This window comes from Plecotus auritus (genome assembly GCF_963455305.1).
Source record: "Plecotus auritus genome assembly, chromosome: 1".
NCBI lineage: Eukaryota > Metazoa > Chordata > Mammalia > Chiroptera > Vespertilionidae > Plecotus > Plecotus auritus.
Window position 1 is genome coordinate 158308784 of NC_137770.1, and position 16505 is coordinate 158325288.

Sequence of the window (16505 nt, forward strand, 5' to 3'; positions counted from 1 at the left end):
TATTGGTTTACTTCAACTTTATGTGGCTTTTCAAGTGTGTTTTCTACCCAGCCAGCCTAGACGCCCTGTGAAACCCATTCTTTTTTTTCCCTAAGGCCACGTCGCTTTATATTTATTCAGCAACTTTTTACTGAACCAGAATGTAGATGTTTGTCTTAGAATAAGCCTGCTGCACATTTTAAGAACCATCATTGGTAGGTTTTCTTTGAAGGTCTTGTTCTCAGTGTGGCCATGACCCACTCAAGCACAATCACCCAAAACCAAAGGTCAGCAGAAAGTGGTTTTCAATTAGACATTAGAGAGAAATCTGACTTTAATTTAAGTCAATGTAAGTTGATGTTTCTTCATGTCTAAAATATCATTAAGGACATTATTATAATTCTACAACAAAAGACCAGCCCAGGAGTGACCTAGAAGAACCTCATTAATCAGTGATGACCGCTCAAGGGTCAGGTGTCTTAGGGTTATTACAAGAATTTGAGAACAATCTAAATGATCTTTTTATATATTCTTAGTGAGGTTTCTCCTAGATGCACACATCCTATCTTACTAGGCTCTTAGCTTGGATTTCTCTAATAGTCGCTTTAAGTTGTAAAAAGACTTTGGAATGCAATGGTTTCTTCTATAGTGTGGACCCTTGAGAGTTTTGTTTTCTTTATCAACAGATTGACATCCACAGTGCCTATTGAGAAAATACCTCATGACCATTGTTTATTCCCTCACCTGGAAACCACAGGTAAATGAACCCATTTTAGGGCTCTCTGTCACTTCCCAATTTGTTATTAGGAGTGGAGACATGAATATATATTTTAGGTCAATATGCAAATATTTTAGCTATGAGCCTATTCTCTTGTACTTAGTTGCTACTTATTAACGAATAGCGTTTTAAAAACGTGTTTGTTTTTCTAAGCTAAATTCTTTGTGTCTCTTCTTTTCTGCTTTTTGGTCAGTAGCTCTAGACAGTTCTCTTGGTCTGCAGGAAAAGGGTCCATGTGCTAATTAGAAATTATGAGCCCAATTATTAAGTTGAAAGTAATAATTATCGGACATTCCTTTTTTACATTTTATGTCAGTTCCACTTGCATTTTTACAGTAGTGGTTAATACTTAAATCCCTGCAGGCTTTTGAATCGTTCTTTAAAACCCCCTGTGTTTGAATAACTCGTTGTGAATAATATGTTTTTTAATATGTAAAGACCTACATCTTACAGTGATCTTTGGAAACACAAATGTGAATTAGCCTTTGACCACAAATCTGATTATAGACACGTTGGCACATTCAGTAATATATTTGATTAAGAATTCTTATTTTCCAGTCAAAGTGAAATCTGCTCTGAATTCCAGGTTTAAAAGCTTTATGCTGTGGAAAAACCCTATTAGTTAAAGTTATCTTTATCATAAAGACAGCAGTTTTATGAGTAGACTTACTAAAATGGTTTTTTCCTAAAGGTCTGGGAAGAGTAATCCTACCAAAAATTTCCATGTAAATGCAGTTGTAGACTAAATTTTTTAGCCTGTTTTATAGAATTCAAACTTAGAATGGTTTTAAAAGTACTGTGTCTGCTACTCATTCAGAGTCTGTAATTGTTATTTTACTCCCTCTTGTTACCTGTTGGTTTTTAGTTGAAGTCCCATGAGAACAAAACTTCCCGGATTGTTAAATTACCATCTTAATTATTACAGTTGTTCAACAGAAATGCCACCGTGAGTGTAGCTTAGCTTGGAGCTGTGGTGGCAGAGCCTGAGTCCTTGGCTGAAAGTGAAGTCTCAGTCTGTGTTTTTAGGCATGAAGAAATTTGGAGTGACATCTTACTGTGTAGTAATTCTCCTTTTCCCCATGGCAGCTCCAGATACAACTAGAACAACCGCTTGCCCGGTTCACTTTCTAAGTTGAAAGAATAGTGAGGGAAATGCAAATCTAAGCCCCTGTAAGGAACATTTCACATCCATCAGACTGGCAAAATGAAGAAGACCTACAATACCTCTGTTGGACTGGGTGGGAGACCAGACACTCTTACACAGTGCTTACTCGAGGATCTGTTTGGTTAGTCACCAGGAAAACAGTTTGGCCATATCTAGTAAAACTAAAGATGCACAGATCCCACAGCTGAGCAATTCTACTCCTTGTTGTGTACTTGGAAGACTCTGGTCCATAATAGAAGTAGATTTTTTTTTACAGTTGCATTCATTAAAGCACTGTTAGTAACATTGAGAAAGTGGCAGCAACACAGTGTCCATCAATAAAAGAATGGAAAACTCAATTGTAATATATTCTTACAATGGAATAATGAAAAATGAAGTGAAAAAATGAATAAACGTTCTGGGTAATTATTTACCAACTTGGGTGGATCTCAGAAACTTCAGGTTGAACCACCAAATGTTGCTGAAAACCATTTATGGAATATTTTAAATATATATATTGCTTATTGTTACACACATACATATATGTGTGTGGTCGAATTTATAGACTTGCATGGGAATGATAAGTACCAGTGCAGGGTAGTGGCTACCTCTGGGAGGAGTTTCTGGGGTAGGACACACAGGGGAACTTAGCTGTGCAATGTGATTTCCGCACCCGCCCCCCCCCCCCCCCTTAGTTATCATTGTCTTTGTTTTTGCATTTTGTGTATGTTTTGGATACTGCATAATAAACAAAAATTTTATTTTACATGGTAGAAAAATAATCAGGATTTCTAAGATAGTATTGTGTCTATAAAATGTTCTGATATTAAGACACAGTGTGCCTCTGGATAATTTTGCCAACCAAATTGACTAAGCAAGCTTTTTGTTGCTTCCTAAAGTCTCAGCTGGTTGCTCTTCCCATAGGTCCTGTCAACGGGAAATACTGCTGTCCTCAGCTCTTCATCAATCACAGGTGTTTCTCAGGCCCTTACCTAAACAAGGGGAGGATCGCAGAGCTACCTCAGTCGGTGGGACCAGGCAAATGCGTGCTGGTTCTGAAAGAGGTAAAGTGCTTTCACAGTTGCATTTGGCTTATTTCCACAGGGTGTTTAAGGTGTAGGTGCAGCTTCAGAAGGAGACAATGGAAATGTGGATCAATTCAGTTGATATTTACTAAGCACCTCCTTTCTCAATCCTGCGGGCTGGAAGCTGGTCATATGAAGATGGAAAACAGTGTTTCTGCCCATGAAAGACCCACAGTCTAGTGGGAGGGGTGTACATACCATCCTCTGAGTCAGGGGAAACATTGCTCTAGGTCTGAATAGAGCTTCGGGAAGACAGAGGAAAGATCAGTTTTGTGTGGAGTGAGGGTTCAGAGCTGGAGAGTGAAGGTTTCCCTGAAGAGGTGAGTAGCCTGGAAGAGCAAAAAAAAGGGCTTCCTGTGACGGTGGAGGGTATGGTTAAGAATGGACCCTCCTCAGCCGGGTCCGGAGTGGCGGCTTTTCCCTCCCTCACAGAACAAGGGAGGAGGAGGTGCATGAAGAAAGCTTCCACAGGCTCTGGGCACCTGCATCAGGTTTGTGCTGAGGCTACATCCAGACAGAGCCCAGGCTGCGCAGCACTTACATGGTGTTATTTCCCGTTTCTCTTCCTGCCTCTGGGAAACAACCTGCAGTTGGAGGTGAAGCCTAATTACGCTGATGGAGGTTTCCCTCTGTTACATTTTTATAGCTTAGCCCCGGACAGTGTTTGGACACAGACTGGTATTTGGAACCATTTCTAAACTGCTCTTGACCTGTCTGCATTTTTCACACACATCAGTACTTTCTCGAAGAAAAAGGACACCACATATATCTTCTTTATTGCTACTATACCATGATGAATGTGTTTTAATCCCTTGGGCACAACAATTCCTTATCCATTGAACAAATGTTGGTTAGGCAACTCTGAGGAGCCAGGCACTGCATGATGTAGTCGGTCAGAAAATCATCTGCCCTCTGCTTGTTTGGGTCTCAAGCTCCCGTTGAGGAGATGACATGACTCTGAGCTTGATGTACACAACAGAGACTCCAGGAGCACAGTGAGGGAGTGACAAATGCATGCCAAGGGACACTTGCTCTGGCTTAGGTGAAGTAAATAGAACCTTGAACACAAAGCATGGAAGAAGTTCAAGGTAGAGGTTCAAGGCGGTGTCTGGGTAATGAAGGTGGTCATGTATTGCTGGAGAATAGGATAGGTCTTTAGACTGGGGATAATTCACAGGTTTAAAAGAGTGTTATATTTAGAAAAGAAAAAAAAACATCTCATCTTTCAGGGATACCTCTGAAAGGTATGTGGGTAAATGGTAGGTAGGACCACTGGTTTACTCCAATTGGCCCAGACTATAGATCCCTACAGATGTTAGATTCAATCAAAGAGCTCAAACCAGGATTACCTGTAAGAATTTCTGTCATGATGTAAAGTAAGACCCCAGTACCGAGAATTGACTCTTCAGTTTGCCATGCTTTGGGGCTGAGTGCATTTTTGCTACAGAGGTTTTGTCTGCCTGAATTAGTGCCTGTTTCAATTGTGAGTGATCAGAACAGAACACGGAAGCAGATGATAATGCAGTGAACTGACAGGTGCAACACCCTTTACACCACACATCCCAGTTATTAAAATGAGCTCTTGGGGCACCTGCTGGCTCTGTTAGCAAACAAGATGACCTTAGGTTCCATCTCTCTTTAGCAGTTGGTTATTTTACTTTTACTACATGATTTTTTTAAGTCAAAAGAAGTTATCCCTGATCAATTCTCTGATAGGTGCCAGCAGCCAGATTTAAAAGCCAGGCCAGAGCAGTTTTCTGATGACAAAACTAGTTTTCTGCTGATGTTCAGAAAATGCATGAGGCAGGAAGGGAAGAAAAAAAAAAAAAAGCCAGCACTTCAGTTCTGGGAGCGCAAGAAAAATGTAAGTTCCGCCAAGCCAATATTTATGCTAATGCTCTCCCCTTCAGCACCAGAACCTCTGTGTGGTTTCAAATTTCATTTTACTTCCAGAGAATGAGGTAATTGGAGAAAGACAGAGTGCATTTGCTTTTTTCAGGTCATTGGTGGTGTTAGCAGTTACAGGCTTCTTTCATATCTTTGGAAACACGAAGTGATAGTGCCTTCCCTCCGTCTGGTCTGCTAGAAGCAGATAATGTCTGTGGGTCTATGCAGAGCCGGCCTGTGGAGAACTGTGAAGAGGGGTCCTGAACTCCGAGGGCAGTATCCCAGAGAGGAAGACGTTTCTGGCAAAAGTGATTATTAATGCATGTCTCTGTTCACCTCTGGTCAATGAGCATGCAGAGCATTTGACTTGATGAGCTTTTGAGGGGCTAAGAGCTGTGTCTGGCTCAGTTCCAGCAAGGGTGCTGCCCAGGCAGGTAGGTGACTCTAAGGAGCTGGTGCCACAGCCGGCAGGTGGCCCAGTCACGTTCGGTCACCACATGAGGAGACTCAGAACAAGCAGGACTGGGGCCCGAGACAGGGGATGAGTCTATTGACACCCCCTCAGAGGCTGGAGCGTTTTTATGGGACCCTGGACCTTGTTGCATGGAGGGTGGGACCTGTGAGTACAGACAGTAAATGGTGGTCATTGTCATAAATCAAACCTGTATGTGCAGCCTCATCATCACCAGCCAGGACTGTCCTGTCCCCAGGGATGCCAAGGTCTCCCAAATATACACGTAGACTACAGATCTATGCGGCCCTGGGCAGACCCACAAGGTTTTAGTGTTCCAAGCCTGCCCCCACTCAGAGATCATTAGCCTCATTCTTGTTGCTATTCACAAAGGTGTTGGGGAATTTGCTTTCTGCTTTCTATGCAGGCACCAGGTCTGTGGTCCTTACTTCATGTATAGAGAGATGAGGCAGGTGCCGTGTCCATGTGTGAAAGAGCATTATGTGAGCGAGCCAGCCTGAGTGCGGCAGGACAGGGGAGAGTGGAACATGTAGTGACGTGTTTACTCATGTCACTGTGTCCCGCCATGAAAAAGCCATCTTTTGATAGACACCTGATGAAATGGGAGAACAGCGACCCAGTCCTACTGGCAGAAATGACTGAAAACACCCATTTGGGAAGGATTGTAGGGTCTCTAAAGGCCATGGATGTAAAGGCGGCACAGCCGGAAAAGGTCCCTGGTGGGTTACAGAGATTGGGGAACATGCATGGTTTTCTTAAATGTTATTTGGTTTAAGTTATTTAAAGCCAGTGTGTCACCTCTGTTTTTAGCAAAAATGAGGAACCTGTCATTTCCAGAGGGGAATCTCTGAGAGTCCTTTGTCACATTTTGCCCATCAACCTTTGATGTGTGAAGCTGGCTCTTGCTGTGGGACATGCTAGCTCAGTAGCAGAAATGGCCTGTGTTCTGCGCATTTCTTTTTGGCAGCGTGGGTCGGTCATGCAAGGCATGAACTTTTATCGTAGGAAAATTGACAAGTTGTGCACTCCATGAAAAGATAAAAATAGAGCACCTGATGTTCTGCTCGCTTTCCTCCTCTTTCTGATGCTTAAAAGAAGGCCTCGGAGAAAGCAACTCGAGTCCCAAACACTCAGGGAAACTTCTGAAGGGCTGACCCTCCGTGGCTTATTCTTCCTCCAATGTAACTTCCACCCCCTGGTTGAGAGTGCCAGAGATGCTGACTGGAGACCTGCGCACCCCACCTAACATCAGGGTCAGTCCGCCTATGATGGTATAGAACAGTGGTTCCCAACCTTTCTAATGCCGTGACCCTTTAATACAGTTTCTCATGTTGTGGTGACCCCCAACCATAAAATTATTTTCGTTGCTACTTCATAACTGTAATTTTGCTACTGTTATGAATTGTAATGTAAATATCTGTGTTTTCCGATGGTCTTAGGCAACCCTGCTAGTGGTTCTCAACCTGTGAACTGCTGCTGTAGAGCCTAAGACCATCGGAAAACACAGATATTTACATTACAATTCATAATAATAGCAAAATTACAGTTATGAAGTAGCAACAAAAATAATTTTATGGTTGGGGGTCACCACAACATGAGGAACTGTATAAAAGGGTCGCGGCATTAGAAAGGTTGAGAACCATTGGTATAGAGCGACACGATAAAGTAAGTGAGATAGACAGAGCTTCTGCTCTGCCAAGGTGGGAATGTTGTTCCTGATGAGTAAAATGCAGGTAATGTGTGCACCCACACAATCCAAACTCAGTTCACCCGCCTCCCTATCCATCCAGCTATCTTTCTACCATCCATCCACCCTTCTATCCATCCATCCACCCATCCACCCAACCATCCATCCATCCATCCATCCATCCATCCATCCATATCGGTTGACCTATCGTTCTTTTATTCTATCATATGTCCATCCATCTATCATCTAGGTATCATTTATTCTATCTATCTAGCTGTTGTATCTAGAAGAGTCACTTTGGTACTCTTCATTACAGCCTACTTAAGGGATGCAATGGTTTAGACATGACTGATTAAGAGGACAGGTTGTGATAATTCTAACTTGGCAGAAAGTGGCTGCAGAAATAATGAGAGCCATGAGCTCTGGTCTCCTCAGTCTGCTTCTGTGGCTTCGGAAAGTGCAGGAATAATGAGGTGGGTATTGTACGGTGCCACTGTGGTCCATGTATATTTCTTTTTGTCTACCTGCAATCTTTGTAGAATCTTTTGAATACCAAGGTGTTCAGCCTCAGCCATCTCAGGTTCCCTGAGCCCTGGGAACACAGCAGTGAGTAAGACATCCATCCATCCATCCATCTCTTCGTGTCCTGAGAAATTCATGAGTCACAACCATGTACCAGGCAGGCACTATGCTAGAAGCTGAGGGGTTGTGTGAGCAAGAGATATGGGCCCTTCCTCAGAGAGTGGACAGAACCCCTGCAGACAGGAGGGGGCCTCATCTTCTCTCCTTGCCTCTAGGCCTGCCTCCTGGTGACAAGCCCACACAAATACCAATACACCAGCAGAACCTGTCTTGGTTATATTAGAATAACACCCAGTTCTGTGTTATCTCAGGTCAATGGGAGCAGTAGATGTGGTGGCTTTTAAATCTGGAGCCCAGTGCTATTTGTTGCCTTGGCAATAAGATGGAAGATAGAAGAGATGACTCTTACAGGGGTCCCCCTCTCTGTGTACCCTCAGTCTCATTACCAGTTGCTGTGTCAGTGGGTTTCGTATGCTCTATATGGCTCAGGACTCAGCCTTTTTTTTATTTTTTTACTGGCTCGCAGCGATGGAGGAAATTTGCCTAACACAGGCATCTGCTAATTTCTGACTCTGGGATTCTTCCATGAAGTATGACTAAATAGAAGCCAGTCAGATGAAGTATGATTTCAAACACAGGAGACTGAACGAATCTGAAGCAGAAAGCGAGGGTACAGACCTACCGTTAAGTGAACGTTCTGGGCCCTGCACTGACTCTGCTCTGCTCTACTGACGTATGAACCAGGTGTTTGGAGCAGGAGGTTCCAAAGAAACCCTGTGGTTGCACAAGGCTGGGGCCCTATTTGCCCAGAACCCTTGGAACTCATGGCCTCCCTTCCCTCCCCACCCTCAGCCAGAGATGCTGCACATAGTGAAGGAGCGCCCCAGAGAGGGGAAGTTACCACTGCCCACCCCAAAGCCACCGGGCTGGAAGTTCTCATTGGGACCTGGCAGTTTGAAGTTTGGCTTCAGTAGATAATTTTTCCAGCACATTAAGCTATTTCCCTCAACCTCTTGGTTTTGATTAAAGTGTTTATTTCCCACATTTGGGGAGTTTGCCATGACTTGTTTGACTTTCTCCTTTATTATGTATCTGTGATCATTTGTCCTGGGCTACCTGTCATGGCTTTTAAAAACTAGAGCTTTGTGTGGGAACCCAGAAAGTAAGAAATCCAAAGTCACCTTAACTGGGTGTAAATGATAATGTACCAAAAATGAAGATAGCTTTTATTTTTCAAAGCATCCATGTATTTATTGGTATAATTCAGAGAAGGTGGTGTTGAGGCAGCAGGAAATATGGCCTCAGAGAACGGACTTACACTTTCCAGGTCATGATGGATGGAGGAAACATCTCGCCCATGTGACATCTGGTTAAGTCAGTCAACAAAATCAAAGATGTGGGTGTACCTCTTGAATTCTGTGTTTTTGTTGCTGCTGTTTTAAGTGTATGCTGGACATTAACCCATTAAAAACCACCTACCCAGCTCATTGGACACTAGTAAGCACTAGCAGGCCCTAGCAGGGGTGGGCAAACTTTTTGACTCGAGGGCCACAATGGGTTCTTAAACTGGACCGGAGGGCCGGAACAAAAGCATGGATGGAGTGTTTGTGTGAACTAATATAAATTCAAAGTAAAGGACCGGAGGGGAGAGCAAGAGAACCGGATAGAACAGCTGGATCCGGCCCGCGGGCCGTAGTTTGCCCACAGCTGCCCTAGAGAGTGTCTGGGAAGGCTGGCAAAGCACAAGTGTGTAAGAATCTAAATAAAGGTGGAGGCTGGTGTTGGCCAAAGCAGTTCTCCACCTGGTAAAATGTCAGATTATTACTGTTATTATTAGAGATTTTGCAACTAATAACAAAAGGAGAAATGAACATAACAGTTACCATTACATGATTTTTTATGAGTATATTAGATGTAGTGGAGACAGAATAAAAACACCCACTTTCAAGGGTCAATAACTTGAAAAAGTTCCTTGCCTTGTCTTCTTGCCAAAGCTTGTTTCCTGCTTTTCTCTGGCTTTGTTAGAAGGTTACGTTTGTACTAAAAAATAGAGAAGACTGTCTGGATCCTGTCTTCTCTCAGAGCACGTCTTCCTGATTTCCAGTTTAATGGCCTTTACTCGTGGTGGATGCAGTGTAGATCTCTGGAACGGAGGGTAGGCTGGACAGAATTCTGTGAAAAGAAATGCAACTGCTGGAATTCTGAACCCCGAACTCCTTAGCCAAGGAGGCAGGTCTTAAATAACATCCTGGTCCCAACACTAAAAACTCAGCTTGTCTGCTCTGCACTCACTGGGCCTCCCATTGCATGGACAAGGCCAGCTGTTGAAGTCTGAATCTTAACTCATTTTATTCCTTTTGAATTTTCCACATAAGCTCCCATTCATGAGTGAAACCCTATTGATAAAGTGCTTATTAAGTAAAAAAAATTTTTTTTATCATTTGACTTTAAAAAAAGTATTCATAAAGTTAGCTCCATTCCATCTGATTTTGAGGTTGAAAAGAAGAAACCTTTTAGGCCTTGAGGGCTTTTGATGGTCCTGAGTTTGTAAACAGGTAATTATTATAACCATGGTCCTTGGACAGACTGCAAAGCAGAAAGGTCTGTTGGAATGGTGAACGCATGAGGGGGGGCCGAGCTCCTTGTCATCAGAGTGGATAGTCTCCTTCATGTGTTGTGTGGACCGTCTGTCTCCAAAAGTCTACCCCAGACACACCTTTCTCCCTGGCCACTAGAATTCAACACATTGCAAACCTTCTATCTGTCATCTTCCCACTAAACCAGCTGAACCCAGGTTGTGGGAGCCATATTTGCATTCTGAAGTATTTTCTAATTTTGACACTTAAAGATTTAATTTGTCTATATTAAGGGATTCCCTGCACTTTCAACATAGTTATAATTTAAGCACAGGATACAGTTGAGGTTTGGAATTATCTAAGTAATTTTTGTTTTTTAGGGGAGAAGTTTTCACGAGAGCGAATATGAAAGGAAATCATGGTTAGCGTAATTTCATGAGTGAACAGGAAAAAAAAAAAATCCCATCAATTTTCACAATATTTTGAGCGCTGACATTGTACATGAAAGGGGAGGAGTGGGAGAAGGAAGCTGACACTCACTGAGTAGGGCCTGTGTACCAAACACAGCTGCAGAGTTTGCTCCTTCCCCTGCTAAGAGCATTTACGCTCTTTTCTCTTTTCCTCCCTCCCTCTGGTTGTTCCTCGCCTCTTCCCTATACCCTGGCCCACTCACTATTTTCTGAACAAACTGAGCCTGATGGAGCAGAGGGAGGAGAGCAAAGCGGCCTTGCAGGACCAAGAGTGGGGTGCACTGTCAGCCTGCTGCCAGTTCCAGAAAGACGAAAGCGCTCACTGGATTTAACATTAGGTCATGGGGGCCCTTTCGCAAAGCATTTCTGTGTAGTGGCTCGAGAGGAAACTATATTTGGGTAGGTTGAGAACTGAATTGAGGATGAATAATTTGAAAGTATAAATTATTTTTATGAGATGTTTGGTTCTGAAAAGGAAGCAGTAATAAAGTTAAGGAGCTTCTAAGGAAAGTTATTTTGCAAAGATGCAAGACAAATATCAGTATGGGCCAATGCGGGCAGAGAGGCCAAGAGCACAGGAGAGTTTATTTTATGGGTTGATGAGAGGGCTGCATTGCTATTAGGAAGAGGGCTGCCTTTAAATATTTTGCTATGCAAAATTGCTACCTCCTTTATTTCTCAAAATACCCCTGTTGGAGAAAAGGAAAATCTTTTCCTCTTAACTTCAGTAGCTGGTGCCTGCAGATGAAACTGACAAAAGACAGGTTAACTGGAGAAAGGGTTTATTTTGAATGCACACAGGCCTCACAGAAAAGAAGTGAAAGATTTTTCCATACCATTTTAACAAAAGGCAATAAATTATGGAGAGGTGATAAGCAAAGGAAAAGGGGCGGGGGCTTCTAGGGGTGGTATTGCGGGAAGGTAGATTTGCAGGGTAAACAACTGGAAGATAAGGGCTCTTTTCGTAAGGTTTGTTTGTGCAGCGTCCTCTCTGTGCCATCTTTCTTTCCCCAGCGAGGAGGGTTGCTCTCGTTCTGGTATGGGAGAGAGGAGACGGACGCCTTCACAAGGGGAAGTTTAGGCCCTGCTCCTGGCTGAGAGCGGAGGGCAGTGTCTGCTGTTTCTCACTTGCCTTCACTGCAAAATAATCCAATGTCCAAGTGGCATATTTTGAGGTGGCATACTCTGACCCCCTTCATTAGGAACCAGTTAAGAGCAGTGCCCCCATCATACACAGGAGGAAATGTAACCAAGCATCTGGCCTAAAGACTCACAGCTTCTAAGGGATGGAACTGGGATTTGATCTGGGATCTGTCTAATACGAAGGTTATTGCCTTTCTGCTGTATAACACAATGTGGGGGCTTCTGCATAGAAGTATGTTCTCAACAAACAATTCGTGAACTCCAAGAAGTCGAGCGAGGCATTGCTCCAGCATGAATTATGTCCTGCTAGTTCATTGGAGACAGGGTCCATGCTCCCCTTTCTGGTCAAGAGCCTCATCATGAGCTGCATTCCGATGTCTTGTGAGGTGCAGTCACACAGTCTAACTATGAGTAATGGTAACAGCTGTCAACGTGGTCATTGTCATGGATGTAACAACAATACACCAAGATGCCATGTACACAGAAGTTGCTCAGCTCATAATTTCAAAGTTTTATAGGGAGCTGGTTGAATTCAGAGAGGAATGATGTGGCATTGGGAAAAGTCATGGGAAAATTATTCAATATCATATGCTTTTTACAATTTAATTGCTGCCTGTCTCCAGGCTGAATTGAACTCTGGAAGGCATTTTCTTTTCATAGCCACAAAATGCATTTTGATATGCTGCAAATAACATGTAGCTGCGGGGGTTCCTCAGTAAAACACGATGAAAAGAATCAGTTGAAATTTTCTTGTCCGTTGATAAACACTTTGCACATTATTTCAGCCAGTTCTAATTGCATTTATTTTTAAACCAAGTCTCTGTAAATTGTACTGACAGTAAACAATAAAATCAGATGATTATTCTAATACAGAAAACATAAATACACCAAAGCTGCTTGTTCTGCCTTGTCCTGGCTCTTAGTGCCTTGGCTGAACCTCATTTTCTTTATGGGGAGTCACAGGGCCCTGGAAAATGCTACTCCAGGAAAGAAAAGACAGTTGCCATGCTGATTGCCTAGTATAAAATGTATTAAGGTAAAATCCCCAGTTTTAATATGAGAAAGCTTTATTGTCTTTTGGAATTAAATCAGGGAACAAATATGCCAGTTACATTCTGGAGCACATCAGATACATGAAAACTGAAACATGAAAATTCTTCTAACATACTTGTATCTCCTTCCTTCCCGTTGATAGTGTGCTGGTCTCCTCCAACACATAGTAGGTGCTTCAGCAGTGATGCCAATGTCCCATCTCGATAAGATACGTTTATCATTCTTTTGATGTTGTTTTGCTCTGAAACATGAAGAATGAGCTCAGTGCCTGGCTTATGCTCTTCTGGACTGGGGGAGACTCCAGGAGTGGCAGGAGCTGTGGCCTGCTCCTGCGTGTGCTCCCAGGCCTGGTCCATGGCAGATCCTGACCGTGGGCATTGCATGGAACTGAACCATAGGTCTCATGTCTCTTTGTACGCAGCATTGCACCTTCACATTCTTTCAGTTCTCTCTCCACATAGCAGTACCATACCAGAAGTTATAAATGTTCATTGTTAATGAAGATTTGCTTATGGAAAGATGAGGGCCCCGAGGGATCTAAATTCCTTGTCTTTTCATTTGAAAAACACATCAAGATGACCAGGGATATGCCATCTCCCCAGAGCATGCAGTTGAGACTTTAGAAGGGATGGGTACGGTCTGTCTGGGGGTGTCATAGTAGGGAGTGAGAACATGCTCATTTTGTTGGACTTGGGACTTGGAAGTGAAGGGGTCATTTGAGGAAATAAGTTGTGGGATGGTGTTGGGTGTTCCAAACTTCCTTTTGAAACACTGCCCTCTCTGAGAGAATTAACCTAGTATGAAATATCCATAAATTGGGGCAGCATCAGCTGAGTTTCACATAATTGTTTTATCTGAAGTCTATCTAGAAGTGTTGGCATGAACCTGTTGTCTCCCTCTTATTGATGCCTTTTGAAATTTACTTTTAAGAATAAAATGAAATATCAGTAGCCAGTCCTACTGAAGAGTGACTGTTGAAGAACAACCATTGGCTCTTTGGAAGCTGTAGGCATGGGTCTGCAGGAGCTGAGACAGAACATTGTGGCCATCACTCATTCATAGGGTCACCAGGAGTCAGAACCACCTCAACAACACGGAACACACACACATTGGAAGAAATAGTTCAATTTTTCTGCAATCAGGAATGTTAGTGAGAGTGGGCCACCCCCTCTTTGTCAGCAGAGAGATTAGAGTGTACCACCCTTTTCTCCTGCTGATGAGCCTGCAGAATGCCCTGTGGAACTTCTCCCCAGCCTTTCACTGAATGGAGATGCAGAGCAAATGCTTCTTGTGACAGCAGGGGGTTTTCAGAGACTCCTAGTGTTATCGAGAATGGCTACAATTGAAGTTCATCTTGTGTTTTCTTTTCCCCCCAACAGGTTCTTAGCATGATAATCAACGCAGCTTACAAGCCTGGGAGGGTATTGAGGGAATTACAACTGGTGGAAGATCCACACTGGAATTTTCAGGAGGAGACGCTGAAGGCAAAGTAAGTGTTTTTAATTCTGGGAAACAAGGGTTCTTGTAATAATACTTGGCCTGCTCCTTTGAAACTTGTTCCTCTTTTTAAATTTTTTTAAAATTTATTGATTTATAGAGAGGGAAAGGGAAGGAGAGAGAGACATCGATTTTTTGTTCCACTTATTTATGCATTCGTTGGTTGCTGCTTGTATGTGCCCTGACCAGAGATTAAACCCACAAACGTGGAGTGTTGGGACTACTCTCTCACCAACTGAACTACCCAGCCAGGGCCAGAAACTTGTTGTCCCTCTTTTGGACACAGCCCAGGGAAATGGCAGCAGAAGGACTGTTGCTCTGCAGTTCTGCGAGCTGGACACTGATTGTTGGCATTTGCTGCACGGAGTTGTCTTGAGCCTTAGGATTCCTCGAGTGAACTAGAGCAGTGGTCGCCTACCTTTCGGACTTCATGGACCACCTGTTGGCGACCGCTGAACTAGAGGGTTGCTTAACTAATACTTAGTGTGCTAAACATTCACAATTAAAATATGCTGTGTTCAGATCGAATAGATCACTTGACCAAAAGGGGAAACTTTTATAAAAGAGAGAGCATCCCTTATTAATCAATATGCATTATTCATTAGCAGTTCTTAATACTTGGTACTGTAAAAAGTTTAATTAAGCCAGATCCAAACATTCTTTACGCTGAGAGTTGATAGTTCTAAAGCCATGGTCGGCAATCTGCGGCTCGCGAGCCACATGCAGCTCTTTGGCCTCTTGAGTGTGGCTCTTCTCAAAATACCATGGCCTGTGTGAGTCTATTTTGAAGAAGTGGCGTTAGAAGAAGTTTAAGTTTAAAAAATTTGGCTCTCAAAAGAAATTTCAATCGTTGTACTGTTGATATTTGGCTCTGTTGACTAATGAGTTTGCCGACCACTGTTCTAAAGGATAAAATGAACCAGTACCTCTGTTTGGTGTTGGTGAATGCGCTGCGGGTTGACATGTAGTTGCTCAGTTTGTTCCTTTATTTGGAAACTAGAGGCCCAGTTCATGAAATTTGTGCACGGGGTGGGGGGGTCCCTCACCCCAGCCTGCACCCTCTCCAATCTGGGACCCCTTGAGGGATGTCCGACCGCCTGTTTAGGCCCGATCCCAGTGGGATCGGGCCTAAACGGGCGGTCAGACACTTCTCTCACAATCCAGGACTGCTGGCTCTGAACCACTTGCCTGCCTCTGCCTGATTGCCCCTAACCACTTCTGCCTGCCAGCCTGATCACCTCCTAACCACTCCCCTGCCAGCCTGATCACCTCCTAACCACTCCCCTGCCAGCCTGATCGATGCCTAACTGCTCCCCGGCAGGCCCAATTGCCCCTAACTGCCCTCCCCTGCCGGGCCTGGTCACCCCTAACTGCCCTCCCCTGCCAGTCTGGTCGCCCCTAACTGCCCTCCCCTGCAGGCCTGGGTTCCCCCCGCAACTGTCCTCTCCTGCAGGCCTGGTCCCCCCAAACTGTCCTCCCCTGCTGGCCTGGTCCTTCCCAACTGCCCTCCCCTGCAGGCCTGGTCCCCCCCAACTGCCCTCCCCTGTAAGCCTGGGTCCCCCGCAACTGCCCTCCCCTGCAGGCATGGGTCCCCCCACCCCAACTGCCCTCCTCTGTTGGCCTGGTCTTCCCCAACTGCCCTCCTCTGCTGGCCTGGTCACCCCTAACTTCCCACAACTGCCCTCCCCTGCTGGCCATATTGTCGTGGCCATCTTTGACCACATGGGAGTGGCCATATTGTGTCTTGGAGTGACGGTCAATTTGCATATTACCCTTTTATTAGATAGGATAGGCTCATTGGAAAGGTGCTGTTTTTGCTTTCAGTTTCTTGAGTTCTGAAGCTGAGAGCACCTGCTGGATCCACAGGGTTGAACTCGATTGTTTAGATCCCTTTCTCCAGATATACTTATGTTTAGTAATTGCTTAGTGTCCTGGGAGGCCTTTTAATATTCAGTTATGCTTTTCAAATAGAATAGATCTTCTGGTCAGCTTCTTGTATAAGTGAACTAACACTGTTTAGATGTAACATTTGGGAAATGATGCTGTTTGAAAGAGTGAACCACTTTTCAAAGGTCAGCATGTATATAAGCCCTTCTTTAAAGAAAGTACATACCTTATTCAAAGGGAAAGCTGAGGAATATTAAATAACGTG

The 16505-nt window shown here is 43.9% G+C and overlaps 1 protein-coding gene across 2 annotated transcripts in view; it reads left to right on the forward strand.

Annotated features, from left to right (window-relative positions):
* The window catches only part of SFMBT2 (Scm like with four mbt domains 2), a 229177-nt gene that overhangs the window by 193730 nt on the left and 18942 nt on the right, over window positions 1-16505 (forward strand). For both annotated transcript variants that reach the window (XM_080685057.1, XM_080685058.1), the window contains exons 14-16: window positions 666-736; window positions 2826-2965; window positions 14236-14345. In XM_080685057.1, the coding sequence (XP_080541183.1) occupies window positions 666-736; window positions 2826-2965; window positions 14236-14345 (321 nt within the window). The remainder of the gene's footprint in view (window positions 1-665; window positions 737-2825; window positions 2966-14235; window positions 14346-16505) is intronic.